The 22,825-nt window shown below is 35.7% G+C and overlaps 1 protein-coding gene across 2 annotated transcripts in view; it reads left to right on the top strand.

The window, feature by feature from the left end:
- The first annotated feature begins 227 nt into the window (after positions 1 to 227).
- LOC144971567 (sodium/glucose cotransporter 4-like) overlaps positions 228 to 22,825 on the top strand; it is a 132,946-nt gene continuing 110,348 nt past the window's right edge. Inside the window, exons 1-2 of one of the 2 annotated variants that reach the window (XM_078912609.1) lie at positions 228 to 483; positions 5,962 to 6,033. In XM_078912609.1, the coding sequence (XP_078768735.1) occupies positions 406 to 483; positions 5,962 to 6,033 (150 nt within the window). In that variant the 5' untranslated portion in view covers positions 228 to 405. Of the gene's footprint in view, positions 484 to 671; positions 1,171 to 5,961; positions 6,034 to 22,825 lie in introns of those variants that run through there. The other variant, XM_078912610.1, reaches the window with a different exon arrangement.

The raw sequence follows: 22,825 nt of genomic DNA, 5'->3' as shown, positions 1-22,825 counted from the left end.
AAACACGTATTTAAGAATTTGGCCAGAAAAACTCGATCTTCAAATATCGATCGGTCCACATAGTTCGCATCTTGGCAAAAACTTTCAAACCCGAGACTTTGCGAAGTCTGGCCAAAATTATAAATACGTATTTTTCCAGGGCACTATACATTACTATGTATGACGAAATTTTCAATTTTACGAATTCCATTTACGCATATCAAAATTCGACTATTGGTCTAAGTCTAAGTACGTATGGGCGCGATAACATACATTTTTATCACCTTGATAAAAGGAACAGTTCAGGCTTGACGTGCCAAGTAAATTCCTAATTCGTTTCAAGGACGTGAAATGTATTTTCAGCCTGATGTATATTAATGTCGTTTAAAACCGATAAAAATAAATTGATAACTATTTAAACCGATCATGGTGGAGACTCTAGAAACAGCAGATATCGTTTGCATTGTAATTTATTTCGTGGCCGTATTAGCGGTTGGACTTTGGGTAAGTGAATTAAATTTACCATCAAAATCAACCCCCCCCCCCCCCCACCCGCCCCTTCTCCCATTTTAAAGGAGATTTTAGTTATCCAAGTCATGGTCGATGAAATCTTTTCTTTTCTTTTCTTTTTTTTTTTATGAAGATGTCTCTTCAGTGCTAATCATATCATTTCATGCACATCTTTCTCATTCAGCATTATGCTATCGATTCATATTTGTTCACATGTCGATTTAATGAAATCTTTACAGGATGTTTAAAGGCAAATTGGTTTATTTAACCCTTAATTGTTATATTATATTATTATTATTAAGTTTAACAATTGCAACAAAAAGAGACGCACATTGAAAACATACAAATTTGCCTATTTTACAATTTGTAATTTCAACAACAATTAAATAGCACTTAACTTTTGAAATAACTTGAACTTTAGCTAAATGAAAATATACATTTGCAAAAGCACGTATGTAAAAATTACAGCTTAGGAACGGTTCAGGCTTGACGTGCCCAGAAATTCCTAATTCGTTTCATGGACCTTGAAGTGAATTTCAGCTTGATATATATTAATGTCGTTTAAAACCGATAGAAATAAATTGATAACTATTTAAACCGATCATGGTGGAGACTCTAGAAACAGCAGATATCGTTTGCATTGTTGTTTATTTCGTGGCCGTATTAGCGGTTGGACTTTGGGTAAGTGAATTAAATTCACCATCAAAATCCCCCCCCCCCCCTCCCCTTTCTCCCATTTTAAAGGAGATTTTAGTTGACGTATGAAAATTTGAATGTTATTTTTTTTGATAAGAAATATGTATAGATCTTATTGTCATCTTATGGAATATGTATATAATTATATATATATATATATATATATATATATATATATATATATATATATATATATATATATATAATACAAATTGTCACTCACATTTTCTGTGGCCGAGACTTTCGTTTCTGTGTCTCTTTACGAATTCGTTTGGAGTAAGAATTTTTTCTTCGGACATTATTAAGGATTACGCCGACTGAGGACGTGTAAAGAGACACAGAAACGAACGTCTCGGCCACAAAAAATGTGAGTGACAATTTGTATTCTATATTAGCTCTAACCATCATTATCGAGCACTTTCGTACCTACAAGTACCCACCAACACTCATATATATATGTGTTCCGGAACCACTTCAAGAAACAACAACAGTCAACAAAACAACTCAGTCCTGACGATGGCAAATTAAGCCTGAAACATTAATGTAGACTGTCTCAAACATTGTGGTAAATATTTTTTAAAAATAATAATTCGCTCCATTACTACATGTCGAGCACTTTTCGTACCATATTTGTATCAAACACGATTCAATTAATATTGTCACTCACATTTTTTCTGGCCGAGACGATTCATTTCTGTGTCTCTTTACACGTCCTCAGTCGGCGTAATCCTTAATAATGTCCGAAGAAAAAAATATTACTCCAAACTCACAAAAAAAAATAAATTTGAGTGACAATTTGTATTCTATATTAGCTCTCTATATTTTAGAAATGGCAAACAGAAAAAGATCACTGATAACAAAAATCATCAAACGCCAAATGGAATTTTTAGGACACATTATCCGCCACCCTGGTTTGGAAATACTCGCCTTGACTGGAAAGATGAATGGAAAAAGAATAAGAGGAAGACAAAGAATAACGTATTTGAAAGGGATAAGAACTTGGACAGATGAAGCTGAGAAAGGTGGCGCTGCTTTAATAGAATTGGCAAGAGATAGATCAGCTTGGCGGAAGATGACCTCCGACGTCTGCTTCAGATATGGAACTACATGAGATGAGATTAGCTCTAACCATCATTATCGAGCACTTTCGTACCTACGAGTACTCACCAACACTCATAAATATATATATATATCGCCGTTATTTTTTTATCCGTTGGCGTAGGCTAATTATTTTCCACTGAGCTGTTTACCATTAGCCTTTCTGTGTACCGATAGTTGATGTTTTTGTTTTTGACCTGAAATTCGCTCACCACGTCGCGCACGTGCTAAAATGACCTATTGGCCCCTTACTCTGGACAGGAAGTGTGTGGATTTTTTTGATTTTTTTTGCCATCCGTGTCTTCTTGAAACATTTTCAAGGCAGGAAAACACAATACAAAATACCATCCATTAATCTACGCGATGTCACGACTTAGTCAAGAACAACATGCACGTGCCATTGGTCATCTTCAAGCTAGACAGTCTATGACCAATTTCGCAAAAATGCTTAACATCACAAGGAGAACTGTATATTCTTTAGTCCCTTACCGTTTGTGTCATATCAAATCGATCCACGAACGAATAAACAGTTCTCCTCCTCCTCCTCCTCCTCCTCCTCCTCCTCCTCCTCCTCCTCCTCCTCCTCCTCCTCTTCCTCCTCCTCCTCCTCCTCCTCCTCCTCATCATCATCATCATCATATCCCTCTTTATCTTGAGCTAACTCTTTTTTTTAAAAATCTCGTTCCATGTCTTTTCACTTCTCTGTATATCAGCTTCTTTATAACTCGTCTTCACGTTCCCCGTGGCATTCCCCTTAATTTTCTGCCCTGAGGGTCCAATCCGATACTTTCTTTGTTATAGTGGGGTCATTCTTTCTAAGGGTATGTGCAATCCACCTCGATCGTTTTCTTCCTATTTCCCCTCCCACTAGTTTCTGTTGTGTTCTTTTCCATACTTCTTCGTTCTTAATCCTGTCCATCCATTTAATTCTGGTAGCTTACGCATGCACCTGTTTACAAAAACATGTATCTTCCTTATACATGCCTGCACTGCGTTCCAAGTCGAAGGGAGATAACTTTAATTCTCCAAACTCTGTTCAAAGATGTGAATGCAGTCTGTGCCTTTCCTATCCATGTTTTCACCCCTGCTTCCATGACTCCATCTTTGTGAATTATACTACCAAGATAGCAGAAAGTGTCTATATCTTTAACTTCCTGATCTTTTACTTTGATCTACTCCCTTTGACGCATACCTATCCTTAAGACCTTTGACTTTGCATGGTGAATTTTTAAACCAATGGATTCCGAGAGGCTGTTATTATTATGGTTTTTGCTTGAACCTGGTCCTGGGTGTTAAACAAAAGTGCCAGATCATCTGCAAAATCCAGATCATCCGTGTCCAGAGGGTCCACTGTATGCCATTTCTTCGCCCTTTGGAGGTTTCCTTCATTAGCCAATCAATGGCAAGGATAAACAGGAATGGTGAGAGCAAGCATCCCTGCTTGACACCAGTCTTAATTTCAAAGCTCTCCATAAGCTGATCATGTATAACCCTGCAACTTGTTCCTTCATACATTTCCTAGATGAGGTTTACCAACTTCTCAGGGATTTCATAGTATGCCAGAATTTTCCACAATGTTGCTCTGACAATACTGTCGAAAGCCTTCTCGTAATCCAGAAAGTTGACAATGAGGGGAGAGTTCCATCTAATTCTATAGACTGTTCCACTATGACTCACAGAGTCGGTGAACGAGCGGTTTTCCCGAAAACCGGCCTTTTCGTCCCCGTAGCTTTGCATCTGTTGCATTCTTAATTCTCTCTAGAATAATACGGTTGAAAACCTTTCCTGAGATAGAGAGGAGTGATTCCTCGATAATTATTACAATTACTGAGGTCCCCTTTCGTTGGAAGCTTGCCATTATGTCCGTCTTTACAAACCCGTCATTTCAGATTCTCTCAAACAGCAGTTGAAGGGTCTCAGCATTTCTTTCAACATCAACTTTTAGATCTTCATGTGGAATCTGGTCTGGTCCAGCAGCTTTCCCCCTTTTCATCTTGTTAATGGCACCCATATTCTCTGCTATCGATGGTGGATCACAGCTAATTGGTAGCTCATTCCTTGCAGACAAAATTTCAGGCGGTTTGTCTGGTGGTGATCTGTTCAGAAGGCAGTTGAAATGTTCCCTCTATGGCTTAGATTTAGCGTCTTTTCCAAAAATAGTTTTCCCATCTTTATCTTTGACTGGTACCACTGGTTTCCCATATGTGTCCCATCGTCTCAAAAAGGTATTATGTCGGAACGAACCAAATGCTTAAAAGCCGAATTTAATGTTAAACTGGTCAAAATATAAATTTTTGGCATTCGCACCCTAAAATATGGTTGCCATTCTCCTCAATAAATCATATCAACTCAACACAAGTTTGATATTTCTGTCTATGAATTCAATTTTCAACATCTTAACCAACCCGACTTAATACCGTTTTGAGGCTAAGGGTCACATATTTTTCAGCAAGTGTCTTGGCAGTTTGATAAAGGATCCTCTGTGTTCTATTGCTGCTGCTTCTGCTTTCTCTGCAAGTCTATTCATGAATGCTTCCTTGTCTTTCTTCACAGCTCTTTTGACTTCCTTAACTGTGGCACGATGCTGCTTATATGCATCGAGTCTTGAAGCCCTTGTTCGACTTGCATTCACTTGTTTCTTCCTTGTTCTCCTCTTTTTTAATCAGCTCCAAGGTTATTGGACTTCCATTCTTTATGTTCTGATTTCTTTACACCCAATACCTCGTGACAGGTCGTTATGTAGACTTCCTTGATCTTTGTCCAATGTGACTCCACATCTCTGTCCTCCTCGAGATCAGCTAGAGGAATCTAATACTTTATTGCAGTTTCAACTCCTCACTCTTTTCCCCCATCTTGTGCATTCACCTGGAATTTTCTTCTTGTGTGTAATCTGGTCCCATTCTTGCTGAGTCGAAGCTTAATCTTTGCCAATAGCAGGTGGTGGTATGATCCAACATTTGCACCTCTCCGTACTGAATGAAGATGTTAATAATAATAATAATAATAATAATAATAATAATAATAATAATAATAATAATAATAATAATAATAATAATAATAATAATAATAATAATAATAATAATAATAATGTTTATAGTAGTAGTAGTAGTAGTAGTAGTAGTAGTAGTAGTAGTAGTAGTAGTAGTAGTAGTAGTAGTAGTTGTAGTAGTAGTAGTAGTAGTAGTAGTAGTAGTAGTAGTAGTAGTAGTAGTAGTAGTAGTAGCAGTAGTAGTAGTGGTAGTAGTAGTAGTAGTAGTAGTAGTAGTAGTAGTAGTAGTAGTAGTAGTGGTCGTGGTCGTAGTAGTAGTAGGATGAGGAGGAGGAGGAGGAGGAGGAGGAGGAGGAGTAATAATAATGATAACGATAATAATATTAGAAGTAGTAATAGTTTCAGTAGTAATAGTAGTAGTAGTAGTAGTAGTAGCAGTAGTAGTAGTAGTAGTAGTAGTAGTAGCAATAGTAGAAGTAGTAGTAGTAGTAGTAGTAGTAGTAGTAGTAGTAGAAGTAGTAGTAGAAGTAGTAGTAGTAGTAGTAGTAGTAGTAGTAGTAGTAGTAGTAGTAGTAGTAGAAGTAGTAATAGTTTAAGTAGTAGTAGTAGTAGTAGTTATGATAGTAATAGTGATTGTACATTAGAAGTAGAAGTAATTCATTAAAAAATTCTCAAATTTTATCCCCCAGTCTACCTTCCGACCAAACAGAGGAAATGCTAAAGGATATTTTTTGGCAGGGAAATCCATGCATTGGTTCTTGGTGAGTACTTCCAAACTTTCATGTTGATTTAAAGCATAAGATGGTCGAGGCCAAAGCAAACATTATTTTGACACGCTTAGCCAGCAGGACATGTTTTTTATTTACCTGTGTCTCTCTAGTCGATTTTGGTTTGAATTCTTTTGCGTGAATGTCGATTTTTTAAATGGTTTATCTTATGACGGTGTTGTGTTTAATTATCTGAAATCGATTTTGATCTCTAACAAACTATTCCTGTGATTTTCTCATTTTTCAAAATGGATTTTAAAGTGAAACCTAATTTTTATTATTCCTTTTCTTCTACACATTACGAGAGATCTTTATTCACCACTTCATTTTTAACATCGACGTTGTACTAACAATACATCTCCTACTCGCTGCTTCGAAATGCTGTGAGTTAGATCCAATTAAAACCGACATTTAAAATTATGCATAAACGAATTAATACCATCCACCACTCCCAGCATAAATAAATCACTTCAACTGATATCTACAAAACTGCTTACGTTAAACCCTTATTGAAGAAAGCTAATCATTTCAAAGAAAACCTAAAAAAAATAACGTCTTGCCTCTAACCTTTCTTTTCTATCAAAAATTCTTGAAAAGCTGTCCTAAGTCAACTTCTAGCTCACTTTAAAATAAATTCCATGGAAGAAATCTTTCAGTGCCTACAAACAAAACCACACTGCCGAAACTGCTCTTGTCGGGGTTGTAAATGATTTTCTTCAAATCATCGATGAAGGTTCCTGTACACCTCTTTACCTTCTTGATTTATCATCAGCTTTTGACACTATCGATCACGACATACTGTTAAATTAATAGGGTAGAGAAGCCGTGCCCTGTAACTCTCTCGGTTCCAAACTCTGTGTAAGTGTGTATGTAACCAGTCCTTCGGAGGACTAATAATGGATAGATTTCATATTGAATCATAGTTGGCATAACTATTTGAATAGCAGGAAGTATAGTCAGATTTTTAAGATTACAGGACGTAAAAGATCGAGGGTGGATGGTCTTTATTGATGACCAGCATATATTTAGGCTAGAAAATAAGATGACATCACTCTGAAACCAGAAGATCAATGACTCAAGTTATGTACCCAGTCCTCCAATTAAATTGAAACCAGTTTTATGACAACACAAATTAAGAAATGAAGGAGCAGGCACCAGTGTAATATAAAGATCTTAACAAGTGTGTATTATGAAAGGTGCCAGACAAAGCAAGAAAGGAAAGTACAAGAAAAAAACTATCCCAAAAAAATCAGTCTACCTCAACTGGGATCGAACTCAGACATTATGATTACCGGTCAGACGTGCTACCATTTCATTACACCACAGAGGCTTCCGATAGTTGGGACAATTTTAAAAGATCGGGAATTCGATCCCCAGTCGTGGTTGATTGATTTTTTTGGGAGGTTTTTTTTGTAGTTTTCCTTTTTGCTTTGTTTGGCCCCCTTTCATCCCCTAACCGTTCAAAATCTTTAATTAGGGAAAACACAGCTTTGTTATTTTTTTTAAAATTTAAATTTTCGGCGTATGCTTAAATACGCCCCTATTTATGGGGACTATATGGGCTGCCCTCATAAAGAAACCACCAAATTTCTTTTGTTTATTTTTAAAAACCCAAACTAAATTTAAAAGTAAGGGGGGAAAAGGAAATCGAAAAAAAGATTTGAATAATTTTTTGGCTCAAAAGTCAATAGAGATTAGCTAATTTTGAGCATTTATACAAAAGAGCAATTTTCCCTAAAAGTAAATTTTGCACCCCCATAGAGCGGGACTCAAACCCCGGGCCTTTGGGATCCGAAGGCGAGTTTATACCACAAAGCCCAACAACCCACATAAAAAAACCTTTTGATGTTTTCCATTTAAAAATTAGGACCAATGAGGGTATTAAATAAAAGTAAACTTTCCCCCCTTTATCAAAATGAAACCTTTCAGAAGGTAAAAAAGTTTAATGAGGATATCAAGAAAAGGAAAAAAAAAAAAAGGCTTTGGGGTTTATTAAAACCCATTTCGAAAATTTAAAAGTTTGGGAAGTCAATGAATAATATGAAAATAAGTTTTTTAAAAGGGAGTTTTTCTTTTTTCCGGGTTATTTGGGTCTCACCCCAATTTTTTAAACCCTTCAGGAAAAATTTTGAGGGCCCCAATGATTAATAAAAAATCTTTTTAAAAAAAATGAAAAATTTGAGTTTTTGGTTAAGTAAATACCCAATAAAGCCCTAAAAAATTTTTACAAAGGGCCCTAGTCAACAGCAACATTCCCATGCGGGCGGGGCCATGACATGACCTTTTTGGTAACAGAAGATATGGTTTTGATTTGAAAAGTGCCAAAAGGACAATAAAAGAAAAAAAAAATTTTGGGCGGCGGGGGTGGGGTTTAAACCCTGCGACCTTATTGGTACGAAAAATCCCCCGGGCAGGTGGAGGGGGCCCTTACCGTGTGGCCTATCCAAAAACAAAAAAAATTTTTGTATAAAACCCCAAGTATTTTAGTTCCCTCTCTCCCCCATTTTTGGGAAAGATCCCCGTTTTCTTTCGCACACCCATCGCAAAGTTTTTTTGACCAGCTTTTTAAGCTTAATAGCCAATATTTTCAACACAAAAAATTTTAACATGAAACGATTGGGGCATTGAGTATGCTCGGTGTAGGGGGTTTAAATTTTTTTTAATTTCAAAAAAAAGTGAGGGGGAGCGGGCCCCGCCTGTTCGTCGGTTTAAATTTTGTGGAAATAAAAAACCCCCTTTAGCACCCCCCATGTTTTGGGGTTTTCACTCAATATTCTCTTGTATCCATTTCTCTGGGCCCCGGGGTTTTTGAACCCCAGGGTGTTTTGTCTTATTTTTTTCCTATCCCGGTTTATACCCACTTTTGTCCCCCTTCCCCTAGTCCCAGTTTTCATTCACCTTGGTGGGATTTCTCCACAGCCCCCAGGTTCCCCCCCTTTTTTGGGTCCCCCCGGAGGAATTACCGGAGTAATTCTCCATGTGTGTCTTCTGCCCCAGAATTCGGCCCACTTTCCCGGGATTGCCCACTCTCGCAGCCCCTGGTTCATTGCCATTGTATCGACCCAAATATATTTTTGTGTACATTCAAGATTGGTGTCCCCCCCCACAATCCAGGTTCTTTTCCCCACTCAGGTATCCACATTTTCGGTGTCCGGGTTCGTTCCCTATGGGGGTTAATTCTATGTTCCGGGTTCCCCCCCCAAATGTGTCGACCTCAAAAGGTTCATTTTTCACTTTACTTGGGTGCTTTTTCCCTTTATTGGTGTCCCTTCCATAGAAAAATATACACACACACACAACAACAAAACCCCGGCGCGCGCGGCACCCCACGTAGCACGCAGGGTACGCACTTTGCAAAAATTTTCCGGCAAAATTTAAATTTAGATACCCCCCAAAGAGTGGGTTTTTCCCGTTTATTTTTGTTTTTTAAAAAAAGGGCTGCTTCGAATTTCTGTTTGACGTGGGGTGAATTCCAAGTGATGTGGCCCTTCACTTACTTTCCACTGACGCAAAATTTTTGGGCCCAAATTACTTTGGAAAAAACCCCAAAATTTTCATAAATTTTAAAATTAAAATTCAAAGGTTTTTTTTTAGGAAAATCCCAAATATGAACCATTCTTTAAATTTTAATTTCCAAATCAATAAAAGGGAAAAAGGAAACTACCAAAAAAAATTAAATAGAAAAAATTTAGATGTATAAATAGGGAAAATTTTAAAATAAATAGACAAAAAAAATAAATAGAAAAAATAAGTGAATAAAAAAAATTAAAAAACCAAAAACATGACCATGAAATTTTTATAAAAACCACGAAAAATCTTTTTTCAGGAAAAAATATTAATAACTTCCCTAGAAATATGTCATAAAACCGGGAAACCCAAATAAACCATCGTGCAAAGAATTTAAAACAACAATTGTTTGGGTATTGTTGAAAATTATAAAATTTCAATAAAATGTCCTTGCCCCGCCTTTCATAAAATATTTGTTATCATTTAAAGGGATATAAAAAAACCCTTTTTCTAAAAGGTTTTTTTTATTTCTTTAAAATTTTTAAACTCAAAAAAAAAGAGCTTTATCCCGTCCAAATCTTTAAGCGGGTAACTTTCTACAAGACGGGAAAAATTTCCCAATGAAAATACCAATTTAAAAAGAAAGAAAAAAATAAAAACAAATCTAAAAATTACAGCCTTAGTACTTTAAGGGTTTTTATGAAAATATAGGGAAAATCCATTCTAAAAAATCAACCCTTCTGTTTTTTTAAATTAAATCAAATTTCCCATTCCTTTTGATTTTATTATATAGTTCATTAACTTCAAGCGGGCCAAAAATTTGGTTTTTAAAAAATGATAAACATTTGGGATGAAAAAATATCTTTCATTCCTTTTTCTGGTATTAAATCCAAACTACTATGGAAAGGTTTTAGGGGGTTTTTTAAAATTTAAAAATTATTTTTTAAAAACAAAAGTCGCCCTTGTTCAGCAAATAGCAAGGAGGGCATGGCCCTTTTATTGAAAATTAAATGTTTTTTAAAAATATTTGATAAAAAAAGGGGGGGGTTTAAAAAAAAATTTACATTTCGAACTTTCGGGCCTCACTTTTTAAATCCAAAATATAACGGCCCCATCATAAAACCATAATTAAAATTAAAAATAATTAGTTTTTATTATTATCATGTTTAAACTCACCCACCCTTATCATAAAATGGGGAGTGAACCAGAGAAAAAGGGGTGTGGGCCCCGGTTAGAGGGGGCAGGGGACCGGAAACCCCCACTTAGGGGGAAACCCTGGTTGGGGAGTTTAACCCGAGACTATAAACGTTGGGGACCCCAAAAAGATTTAAAAAACCCGGGACAAATGAATAGGACCCGGGAAAATAATTCCTAACTCCTAAGAGGGCCCCCAGTGGGGAACGCCCCCAGGACTGGGGAAAGTTGAAGGCCCAAAAATAAAGGATTTGAAATTTTGTTCGGGTTTTAACCCACTTTTTTCCATAAAAATCTGGGTTCACATCCACTGGATGTTTTTTCCACCCTGGGCCCCCATGTGCCATAATCACATGGGTTTACCCAACTTTACCACCCCCAGTTCCCCAATCCCCCATGGTTACCCCTTCAAGCCCGGGACCCATGGGGCATCTACTTCTGTGCCAAAGGGGTTTACCCCCCCTTGTGCCACTTCCGGGTCAATCCTCATTTTGTGCCCACCCAACTTAGATTTGGGTTAATCTCCACGGGAGGGAGCCTTGGGTTCACTCCTTAGTAGTGCCCACATCTCACCCCTTACCCACTTGTATCTCATCCTATAGTCCTTTGATCTTTCCCTATTCGTGCCCCACCCCAAGTTCCTGGTGCACTCCCCATGGTGTCCCCTCACACAGTTCGGTTTCACTTTGAAAAATTTACAACTGAGCACTTCCTCCTGATTTATGTTAAATCCTGTTGGATGATAGTATTTTTAGATTTTACATTGCCGTATTGATACATTTTTCCTGACATTCAAAGTTTGTGTAAAACTGTCTGTGAATGATACAATACAAGCTATATGAGATCTGTAATATAAACTATTGTATAAGTCATTTAAAGGATAATTCCTATATTAAGCCTTTAGTAAGATAAGATAAGACAAGGAATCACAAATCGATTAATCCTGAAATGTTAAAATGCTGTGGAAATAAAATCCTTCATACACATCACTCAAGAATGGAAAAAAAAAGTTAAAATTTATCAGACTCCCATTAATTCACGCCATGCTAGATCAACACAAGTTCAGAAAAAGAAAGTAGAAATGTAAACCTACGCCTCGAAGCGGTATTAAGTGGGGATTTTGAAACGAAGAAAACCGTTTAAAGTGGAAATGGTCAAAATGATCAAATTTCATTTTTTGTTTTTTTCATAAACTACAATCTTTTTTCTACAATAAAAACATAATAATTCAACATAAGTATTGACGATAAGTTATATATATTTAAAGTTTAAAAAAGCAACTATCAGTGAAACATTCAAAACAAGAGTTGACTTTCTCTCAGAGAGCCACCATTTCCAAGGCTGCACTTGCCAATAATAGCTTTAACATATACTTTGACCTCAAACTTTAGCCTCGTTGGTTTTTACACACACACACACACACCCCACACACACACACCCCACACACACTACAACCACCCACCCCGCATCACGACCACTACTACTACAATCACCACCACCACCACATGATCACTGCCACTACTACTTCAACCACCACCACCACATCATTATCGCTACTACTACAACCACCACCACCACATCATCATCACTACCACTACTACTACAACCACCACCACCACATCGTCATTACTACTACAACCACTACCACTACATCATCACTACTACTACAACCACCCACGCCACATCATCACTACTACTACAACCACTGCCACTACTACCACCACAGTCACCACCACCACCACCACCACATCACCATCACTACCACTACTTACTACTACAACAGCCATTATGACATCATCATCATCACTACTACTACTAGTACCACTACTACTACTACTACTACTACTACTAAAATACTACTACACTACTACTACTACTACTACTACTACACTACTACTACTACTAAATAAATACTACAACCAACACAACATCATCCTCACTACCATCATTATGTTTTGGAGCTTCTCTTCACTTGAAATAAGGAAACTTTGGGGTTGCATTTGACAATGTGTTCATATATCATAATATAATTCTAATCAATTATCTGTTTAGATCTATACAATATGTAAACACAATACCAAATATCATCCCAATTCCTTTTTGTGTGTGCGGAAATTTTCCCCTTTCGGCATTGAAATTCCTCCGAGTGGTGTCTGAAATTCCTGTGAGTCAAATTGAAAATTGGCTCTCTGCAAATTTTACTATTCTCGTCAAATTGTCAATGCCCGTATCTGAGGAGTTATCTTTGCCCATTGATTTGATTATGTGTGAAAACGATGCCTCACTTCAAAGTCGATTTTCTCAAAACTTGGTTTTTACACTCTCCCTACTTCAAACGGTCATAGTTGGGCAATGAATAATCAGAATTTTATAAATTTGGTATCAAAATTGTAAGCATAATATAAGCTTTTATTGGGTACCAAAAACCCAAAATTGAAAAATCCGACTTAATACCGTTTCGAGGCGGAGAGTCACAAATATTCAGCACGTTAATAAAACGTATGCGTGCTCTACGTCTGCACTAGAGAACTCCGTGGTTCCAAATTAATTGTGAAATTAAAAAGGTAAAAATCTTTACCGAATATAAACAAAATGTTATTTAAAGTGTCAGTGTGCATTCGAGTGATCTGGAATCCAGACCGTAATCGAGGCATTTCGTGTAATAATGATTAATAAAAATATTATGATATGATCATGATGATGATGATAATGATGATGATGATGAGGAGGATGATATAATAATAATAATAATAATAATAATAATAATAATAATAATAATAATAATAATAATGATGATGGTGATATCGATAATTATACGAATGTAAATCATTTATACAAGCACATACATACAAATCATGCAGATTACATCAGACATTCCGACAAACATAATAAGTATACTTGCAATTAAATAGCTTACATGTGGGACTGCAGAATGTACATATTTAATGAAATCGTTTTGTTTGTTAGTTTTTTTTAATAATAATAATAACTATAATAATAATATATACTTTAATCATCAAAAAAAAAAAATGGAAATTCGTTTACAGACGTGGCATGCATGAAAATGTATAAACACAAAGTTGAGAATCTATGGCGACAATGTATATATATATATATATATTATATATATATATATATAATATATATATATATATATATATATATATATATATATATATATATATATGCAAATGCACAAAAAATGTAAAAATATACAACCAAGAACCAATAGCAACACTTTATATTTTAATTTAATGAATTGAGATAGGCCATACCTCTGGCCTTTAGTCCTTCTGTGTGTATATTTAAAAGATGGTATTTAATTTAAATCACAGTTGCGCGTTAAAAATTCGAACACCAGGTGTCAAAAATGAATTAAGGTGACGTGTTGTCATTGTTTTTATAGATTATAGGTTTTTTTTGGTGGGTTTTTTTTTTCTTCTACCAAATGCTTCCTAATAAAATATGTATTATTACTGTTTGTTTCTGTACTTGAGTTTTAATTGAGCTAAATTAAATTATCGTGTAACAGGAGGCAGGTTTAGTCAAGAACTACCAAGTTTCCAGTCTAATCTATCCCGTATTGTACTCGCTACCAGACGATCAGTGATTAATTATTTCCAAATTGATAGCAGCGAGGTTCTAAGACGTTAGTAATACGAACCAACTCTCGACGTGTTATATAAGATACCTGATTATTATTTCATGAGTTTGGAAAATCGATATAAAATAGTAGATAGCATTTTATTCTAACTTTTAGTCTTGAATGATTTTTGTGGGTGCATAATATAACACTCTTTTAGTAGTCTAGTCTCGTCTTATAGGAAAACAAAAACAAAAACAGGTCAGGTTAAAAATGCATTAAAACAACTATTCTTTTTTTTTTGTCTAACATTCCCTTTGAGTCGCAAGTAAGCATGTTTTAAAAAATACACAATCATGGTGTTTTACGCTTTGCTAGTGCATTATAACTTTCATAAAGACACCGAGCAAATAGATAAATAAATAAATAAATAAATATTTGATTTTGACGAATAATGTAATATGACATTGGAAATTATTGTCTTTTGTATACAAATTATTTCGAATGTGCAAGTCGGACATGCCGAATAATTGTAAAGAGAATTAATTATACTAAATTATACTTAATTCTCAATATTATCAATTAGTTGACATTGTATACTAATTATATAGCAATGACTATGAAAATTTTTTTCTCTATTTTTATAGGAAATACTACTATTAAATCAAAGCCCTATCTCCACTCAGTAAGAATCTTTTTGAATTTTGAAAATCCATAAATATATAACAAAGTTATGCAGTTTCAAATGTGTAATTTATTTGTATGACTCACAAAGAGAAAAAAATACGGAAAATATGGGACACTTTTTCTGCGTTTTTTCTGGTTTGTGGCTGTATCTCGTTTAATACGTGCAATTAGATATTAAAACTTGGCAATTTTATGGCAAAATATCAGAAAATATGATGAAGACATCAGAAGAGTTCTAACTTGTATAGTTTTAGAGCTGTATGGCTAGGGTCAACTATAATTTTGTTTTAAAATATACATAATATTGATCATTTGGAACTTTTCCGAAGTGTAATTTTGTGTCTACAACCCATACAAATGACACGAAAAAAGCCTGCTAAATTATTATCAATCAGTCCCGTGAGACCATGGCTTATGTTATTTCTAGTATTTATTTGAGAGGAGAGAGAGAGAGAGAGAGAGAGAGAGAGAGAGAGAGAGAGAGAGAGAGAGAATGTGACTATTTGACTATCCCTATGACATAACAATGAAACATTACCTTAATTTTAAAAAAGCGCGCGAGGATTTGTGTCGTCAATCATCGCGAACAAGGTTGCCAGATGGCCACGTGTGTGGCCAAATATATAATTTTGTTTCTTTTATTAAATTTTATTCATCTATTTTTGTCTCAGTAACATTTATCCTCGTCTATTCAATTTTTTGTTTGTTAAAATTTAGTTCATTTTAAGTGGGCCAGTCTTAATAGTGAAATGGCCGTCTCCATTTTTCACTAATTGAAATGCAAATTGGGTTGATGTTTTGTGAGAATACGGGGAAAAGTACACATCATAATCCAATGAAATTCGAAATATAAATAGAAGAAATGTGCATATATAACCTTATGAGCGACAAAATCTCTCCTCTTTGTCGTTTTAGAAATATTGTACTCCAAAGAGTAAAAATCTATTTTTAACGGTCTTTTGGTAATCGTACGAGTTTTGTCCCTTGACATAATCTAATATGACCTCTTTTCTAACAGTGTGCCAACTTTCAGTCATATTCATCGATAAACAGCGTCGTCCCATATTTTGTCGCGAATTTGGGCACTTGGTGAGCGAAAAAGAGGCCCAAAGATTTGTGCTTGATAGTCATTGCTAAATTATATAAGTGATAAATTATATCTATGCATAAAACTAACACAGAGCATTTAATGGGTTTTTAGAACCTATTTTCTATTAAACGAATTTAATAAAAGCGAGAGTTTTTCACGGACCATGACACCCCAATGTTCTGACATTGTGTTTGCATGTGCCACATTTATTATCGTTTAAAAGTTCGATGAAATTATTTCGAAGTGGTTATTCAGTATCAGTTATTAATCTACTCCCTATCAACCACAGAAAAACAGTCACAATTGTTACGATACAACCATTTTCTCATTTATAATTTATTCTTTTGTGCATCACCGTTAAATAATGTTATTTTCTTGTTATAGCTTTAAAAACGTGACACTGTGTTCAAGAGCTCATTTTCCACCCCTCACATTAGAAAACCCTATCATTTCTTAGTAAATACGTAATCGTTGAATAACGCTTTGAACGCGTTGTATAAATATTTTATTCAACGGTTGCAGAATATTTTCGCACATTTTATTGGTGTGAAATTTTGTGTAAAAGACATGATTGGAAATTAAAAATAATCTTTTGTTGCGCATGAATACAAATCCAACGTTTTTAGTTTTTGGTTAAATTGTCATTCTAGCAGGAGAAAGATACCAATTTTGGTGAACAGAAGTATTAATACCATATCTACCACTTGGCTACAAAATATCTAATAATCTTACTTGGGGGGTTGGAATAAACGTTTCATTCATTTCTTTGTATTTATTAAACTCGCAAGCTCGTTGTGTTATTGGGCACGATAAAAATAACTCGTTTAATAAATACAAAGAGTTGAAAGAATCGTATAATATAAAATGTACTTGTTGCTTTTCTGTTTGAGTAAGACATTTTTTCGTTGTAGAAATGTGCTTATCAAGTTCATACATGGGGCCACAGAAATGTTCAAAGCTACTTGATTGAAAAGAAGTTCCACTAGAGCCATTTAACCCATGGAGCCGGAGTTTATCCCGATGTCTATAGCTTGAAGCAAACAATTGAAATTTCTTGCCATCCTTTGGATAGGACGCTAGTCTATCTCAGAGTTTTTTCCATCAGATCTAACAGACCTAGCTATCCATTCATGCTTGATGGACGTGGGGCAGGGGGTCAGAGAAACGTCTCGACTGCACCCGGGATTGAATTTGGCTCCTTTTTTGTGAATCGTGTGCTCTACCAACTGAACTATCGAAATTAATTGTGATCATAAGTAAATCGAGCACTCTGTCTAAAATAGATATAGGGGATGGTTCTGCTAGATCGGCATGATCCTGGATCAACATTACGACCTGGCCAGATTAAATTCTTTCTACATCTCCCTACTTTCGGTTTGTATATAGAAGTCCCAGCAAGCAATTCAATTAAATGCTACTGAACATGAAAAAACGATAAGAAATATAATTTTAGCTGTCAAGGAATTGAATTCAGACCACACAAGACAGCTGTAAACATTGAGATACCAGGACGACTGAATGTGTCATCATGTCAAATAGTCTCATTTTGACATATCATGTCCATGGGGAAATCATATGACAAATAATAATGATTGTAATATGTGATCCACATATTGAGCTATTCCATGCAAAGAGTCGAATTTTGTGTAAAATTCGTTTTAAGAATAATGGTTTCTAGACTTCTTTTGTAATAAAGTAGAACGGCTAACGTTATTAAATCATTCTCTTTTCTTATTTTCAATCTAGTGATTATATGGTCACTAAACTTTCTATAAAAACAAACATACGAATTATTACAAACAAAAACTTACCCCCCCCCCCCCATCCCCTCACACAAATCATTGTCCTACAATGACCGTCATAGTGTGATGCCAAAATACTCGTTCCAATCTTCAGGAGAACTGGATACATATATTGTGCAACCGATCCTTTAGTTTCAAAGTGATGGCATCATATTATTTTCTAGCCTAAATAAATGCTGGTCGTACGTCAAGGAATATGATCAATCCTCGTTCTTTTACGCCAGTAATCATAAAGAATCTGCCAATAAATCCTGCTGAAATAGTTATGCCACATTATAATTCAAGATGTCGCCTATTCATTGGTTATACCTTGTCCGATCGACTGGTACACACTTCCAATGAGTTTTGAACAGGAAATAGGAAGATGTGAAATGAATGTCACGACTTTCTGCATTTGCCCTATTTACGTGACATGGAAGGGTCCAGTCTCTATTGTGTAGGGTTAAAGCCGATGTGCACATAATATTTGCAGGCCTGATAACCAAACGCAATATTGACCTTGATTTCACATGGACATTGTTTTGCGTTGGTTTGAGAATATTTCCATTACAACAATCAGCTCATAACAATTTGAGTTATCAGAGCTGAAAAATAAGTGCAGGCCGGTTGAAGCCAATGCCAAAAAGTGGCCTTGAAATTAAGATAAAACCATAAATTTTTGCAGGTCACGAAACGACAAAAGACTGAATTTAACCGGGTAACCAGTTTCATAATAATTTGCAAATTTCCGATTTTAGCATCAAGTTAACCTGGATATTATATTATAGTATAGGTCTAAAGCTCGTTCGGGTCAATGACGCCCCACTTAACCCGTCTAGCTGCTCTGATATAATTTACAAGTGTGTCACTGCACTAAATAGTACTGACAATACACATTTTTTAAAAAATCGGCCTCAAATCTTTTACTTCAAATATACTCGTAGATCGAGTAAAATGATCTCACTTGGTATATATCTAGCTACAACCCGAGACTTCAAAGAAAGTTCAAGTTTAAGGCATCATGACGAGTTAGTTGGAGATTACCTTAATCGATTGATATTTGATGTAACGTAAAGTTGTTGTTTTTTTTCTGACTGAAACAAAATTCTAAAATGCCTTGTGCTAATGTAATGTAATGCAGAAAGCTGTATACTATGCAATCTATATCTTCCTTGAAGTTTTTTTTATTGTCGATATCTATGACAAACTGACAAGTCATATTATCTTATCACATTAGAAAGAGACGCATTCAAAACCGAATGAAATTGACCATTCCGCATACTTTTCGATAATGTCCATTATGATTTAGTCTGTGAGGTGTGAAAGAATAGACAAATGTCAAAGCGCTTTATAGTATAATATTTATTGTTAAGAGGATTATTTTTGTGCGGCTATGTGGTCTAGTGGTATGACACTCGCTTTCGGACCGGAAGGTCCTGGGTTCGAGCCTCGCGCTCGGCGCATAGTTGAGTCCTTGAAAAAGGCTCTTTACTCACATTCTCTCACCGTACTCAGGTGTAAAATGAGTACCTGGCCGTTAACATCGTTGTCTTTGTCCAAAATATTGTAATATCGCCTAACAGGCGTCATGTCCCGACCTACATGTTAAATGTTGCTGTTGACCAGGGACCCCTTGTAAAGCGCTTTGAGCACATTTAGTGGATGTGGGGTATATAAAAAAGCTAAATTAAATTATTTTTAAATATCATAGCAGGACCAAGAAAATCTCAGGTGCAAAAAAGGAATCCCGATAGTTTATTTAATTTGGTAGACCACTCGCCTCACATACGAGAGACCTGAATCGATCTCGGTTATATTATATTTCTGACTTTTTTTGTCCACCCGACTGGGTAGGCATTTTATCCAAAGGGTAGCGAGCAATTTTTAAGTCTTCGATTAACACTACAAAAACTATTAGAGGACCACTAGAAGCCAAACAATACAGTTCCATGGTTTATTTCGATGCTTTTGCTGATTTCTCCATATTTATCCTCCATAACAACAATGTTAAAACAACTCCATAATTGGAGCCCGGTTATCAATCTCCAAATGCGTGAACGTGCACGGCCCACGGTTACATCTTTGCTCAATGCGCTTTGCAACGCTTCATTTATTCTTAAAGCAGGTTCTATAAGAGAACCGAATTTCAATTTCAAACAGTCTAAGTCACAAATCGCCTGATTGACGGTATAGCCTATATATTTTTTGTATAAATGCGCTCTTACAAAATATCTCACTGCCAGGTACCTATTCACTTATGAGCCAAATTGTACTTATTACACTATAAATGTAGGTCTGATCCAAGAACAAGTCGCTTAACGATCATTATTAATCATCCAGTCCTTGACCACGGCTCAACATAGCACGACTTTGTCATAAAACGTGACGCGACGCAGCACCCATGGGCCAGATATTAAAAAAAAAATAATAAAAAATTGAGCTTATATGTGACCCTACGCCTCGAAGCGGTGTTAAGTCGGAATTTGGAATACGAAGAAAACCGGTTTTATAAAGTGGAAATTATCAAAATTATCACATTTCAGTTTTTGGTTGTTTCAGAAACTACAATCATTTTTCTACATGAAAACATAATAATTCAACTTAAATATTGAGGATAAGTTATATAAATTTAAAGTTTTAAAATGCAACTATCAGTGACACATTCAAAACGAGAGTTGACTTTCTCTCAAGAGCCACCATTTCCAAGACTAAATATATAATATTATTAGGGTTATTATTATTATTATTACTATTATTATTATTATTATTATTATTATTATTATTATTATTATTATTATTATTATTATTATTATTATTATTATTATTATTACTATTATAGAAAATTGTGGAATGAAATGAAAGAAATAACATTCCTCTGTTGAAATCTTTAGTATTTTTCTATATAAAGTCATGGGGGCCAAATGGACCCCAAGTCAGGAAATCGTACTTTCTAGTATTTTTCTCTTAGGTTTTGGAGCTTTACTTCATTTGAAATAAGGAAACTTTGGGGTTGTATTTGGCAATTATCATAATATAGTTCTAACCGGCAGTTATCTATTTAGATCTATACAATATTTAAACACAATATCAAATACCATCCGAATTCCCTTTTTTGTGTGTGGAAATTCCTCCGAGTGGTGTCTGAAATTCCTCTGAGTCAAATTGAAAATTGGTGTCTCTGCAAATTTTACTAGTCTCGTCAAATTTTCAATGCCCGTATCTAAGGAGTTATCTTTTCCCATTGATTCGACTGTGCGTGAAAACGGTTGCCTCACTTCAAAGTCGATTTTCTCAAAACTTGGTTTTTACACATTCCCTACTTCAAACGGTCATATCTCGGCAATGAATAATTATAGTTTTATCAATTTGGTATACAATTTTAAAGCATAAAATAAGTTATGATTGGGTACCACAAATCCAAAATTGAAGAATCCGACTTAATACCGTTTCGAGGCGGAGGGTCACATACAGAGCAATATCCACTTAATGTGCTTAAAGCGCTTTACAAGGGGTCCCTGGTCAACAGCAACATTTAACACATAGGACGGGACATGCCGCCTGTTTTCAGACAAAACAACGCTGTTAACGGTCATGTACTCATCTTCTTACACCTGAGTGCGGTGAAAGAATGTGAGTAAAGAGCCTTTTCCAAGGACTCAACCATGCGCCCAGCGCGAGGCTCGAACCCAGGACCTTCCGATCCGAAAGTGAGTGCCATACGACAAGACCACACAGCTGCAGATATTATTATTTGCACAGTCATGTAGCAGCACTGCCGTTTGTCTGAGAAAGAAAAAAAAAACGCGTTAAAAATATTTGGCAAGAAAACTCGTTCTTCACATTTTGATAGATAAAAATTACTCTTACCTTGTTGAAAAACTCTCCAACGTCCCAGGCTTGATAGTTTTTGATAAGTAAATATTATCATCGACCGATATGTGAAGGACGGGTTTGCTGTCCAAAATCTAAAAAAAAAAAATCTAAATAGGGTAGACAGTCGTGGCGTCACTTCCCTCGTAGTGACGCATAATAACTTAGTAACTGGTCCTAAACTATCGCAACAATGGCGGACGCCCTTATGAAATATTTCTCCGACGCGCAGAAAAGTGTATCCAGAAGGGAAAAAACATTATAAATCTGATCATGTTTTGACTTTTATACTTTCTGATCACATGACATATGAATAGTTCTAGCCAGTATGAAGAATAAAAAGTACCGATTTTCTTTGTTTAGAACCAAGCTGCTGGTGACATCAGACTATTGAATCCTATTCAGAATATGGCAGAGCAATGGTCAGTTGTTGACGGTATACACTCCGTGTCAATGACTTGTGTGACAAACATATTTATTAGTACGCGACTACAAAGGAATTTCATGGCTCGTGGTCGTCAGGATGTAAAGGCCGTAACTAAAAGCCTGACACTTACCAAAAAAAAAAAAAATAGTCATAAAAGAAGACGAAGATCACTGGTCAGTATCAGGCCTTTAGTTTACGAAGGGGACGGTAAAAGTCTCGACTTTATTCGACCAACGACACTATTCGACTTGACTCATGGATTTGGACATTAACAAGAAACGAAGTGAGGAAAGAGGTGCCAGATAACTTTTTAAAAAAACAACAAACAAACAAACAAAAACCAACAACATTGCAGCGATAGGGAGTCGAACTCCCGACCCGACTATTACGGCATCTCCACCAGGCCACGAGAGGGACACTCTACAATCGACGCCATCTTCCACTCCAACTGGAACCTGCTGTCGAGGCAGGCTAGCTGACTTTTTTTTTTTTGGATGTTTTTTTTTCTTGTATGTTTCTTTCTTTTTTTTTCTTTCTTTGTCTGGCACCGTTTCATTCACATTTTTTTTTCAGATCATTAAGAGAAAAAAAAACACTTTTTCGAAAAGGGGGAGGGGGGGGGGGCGGAAGAGAATGGTTTTTCTTTG

The sequence above is a fragment of the Berghia stephanieae genome, chromosome 4 (assembly GCF_034508935.2).
Source record: "Berghia stephanieae isolate SIO BIC M18660-M18661 chromosome 4, UCSD_Bste_1.3, whole genome shotgun sequence".
Taxonomy (NCBI): Eukaryota; Metazoa; Mollusca; class Gastropoda; order Nudibranchia; family Aeolidiidae; genus Berghia; species Berghia stephanieae.
Note: the sequence above shows the minus strand (reverse complement) of the source record. Positions and strands in the feature narration are given on the sequence as shown.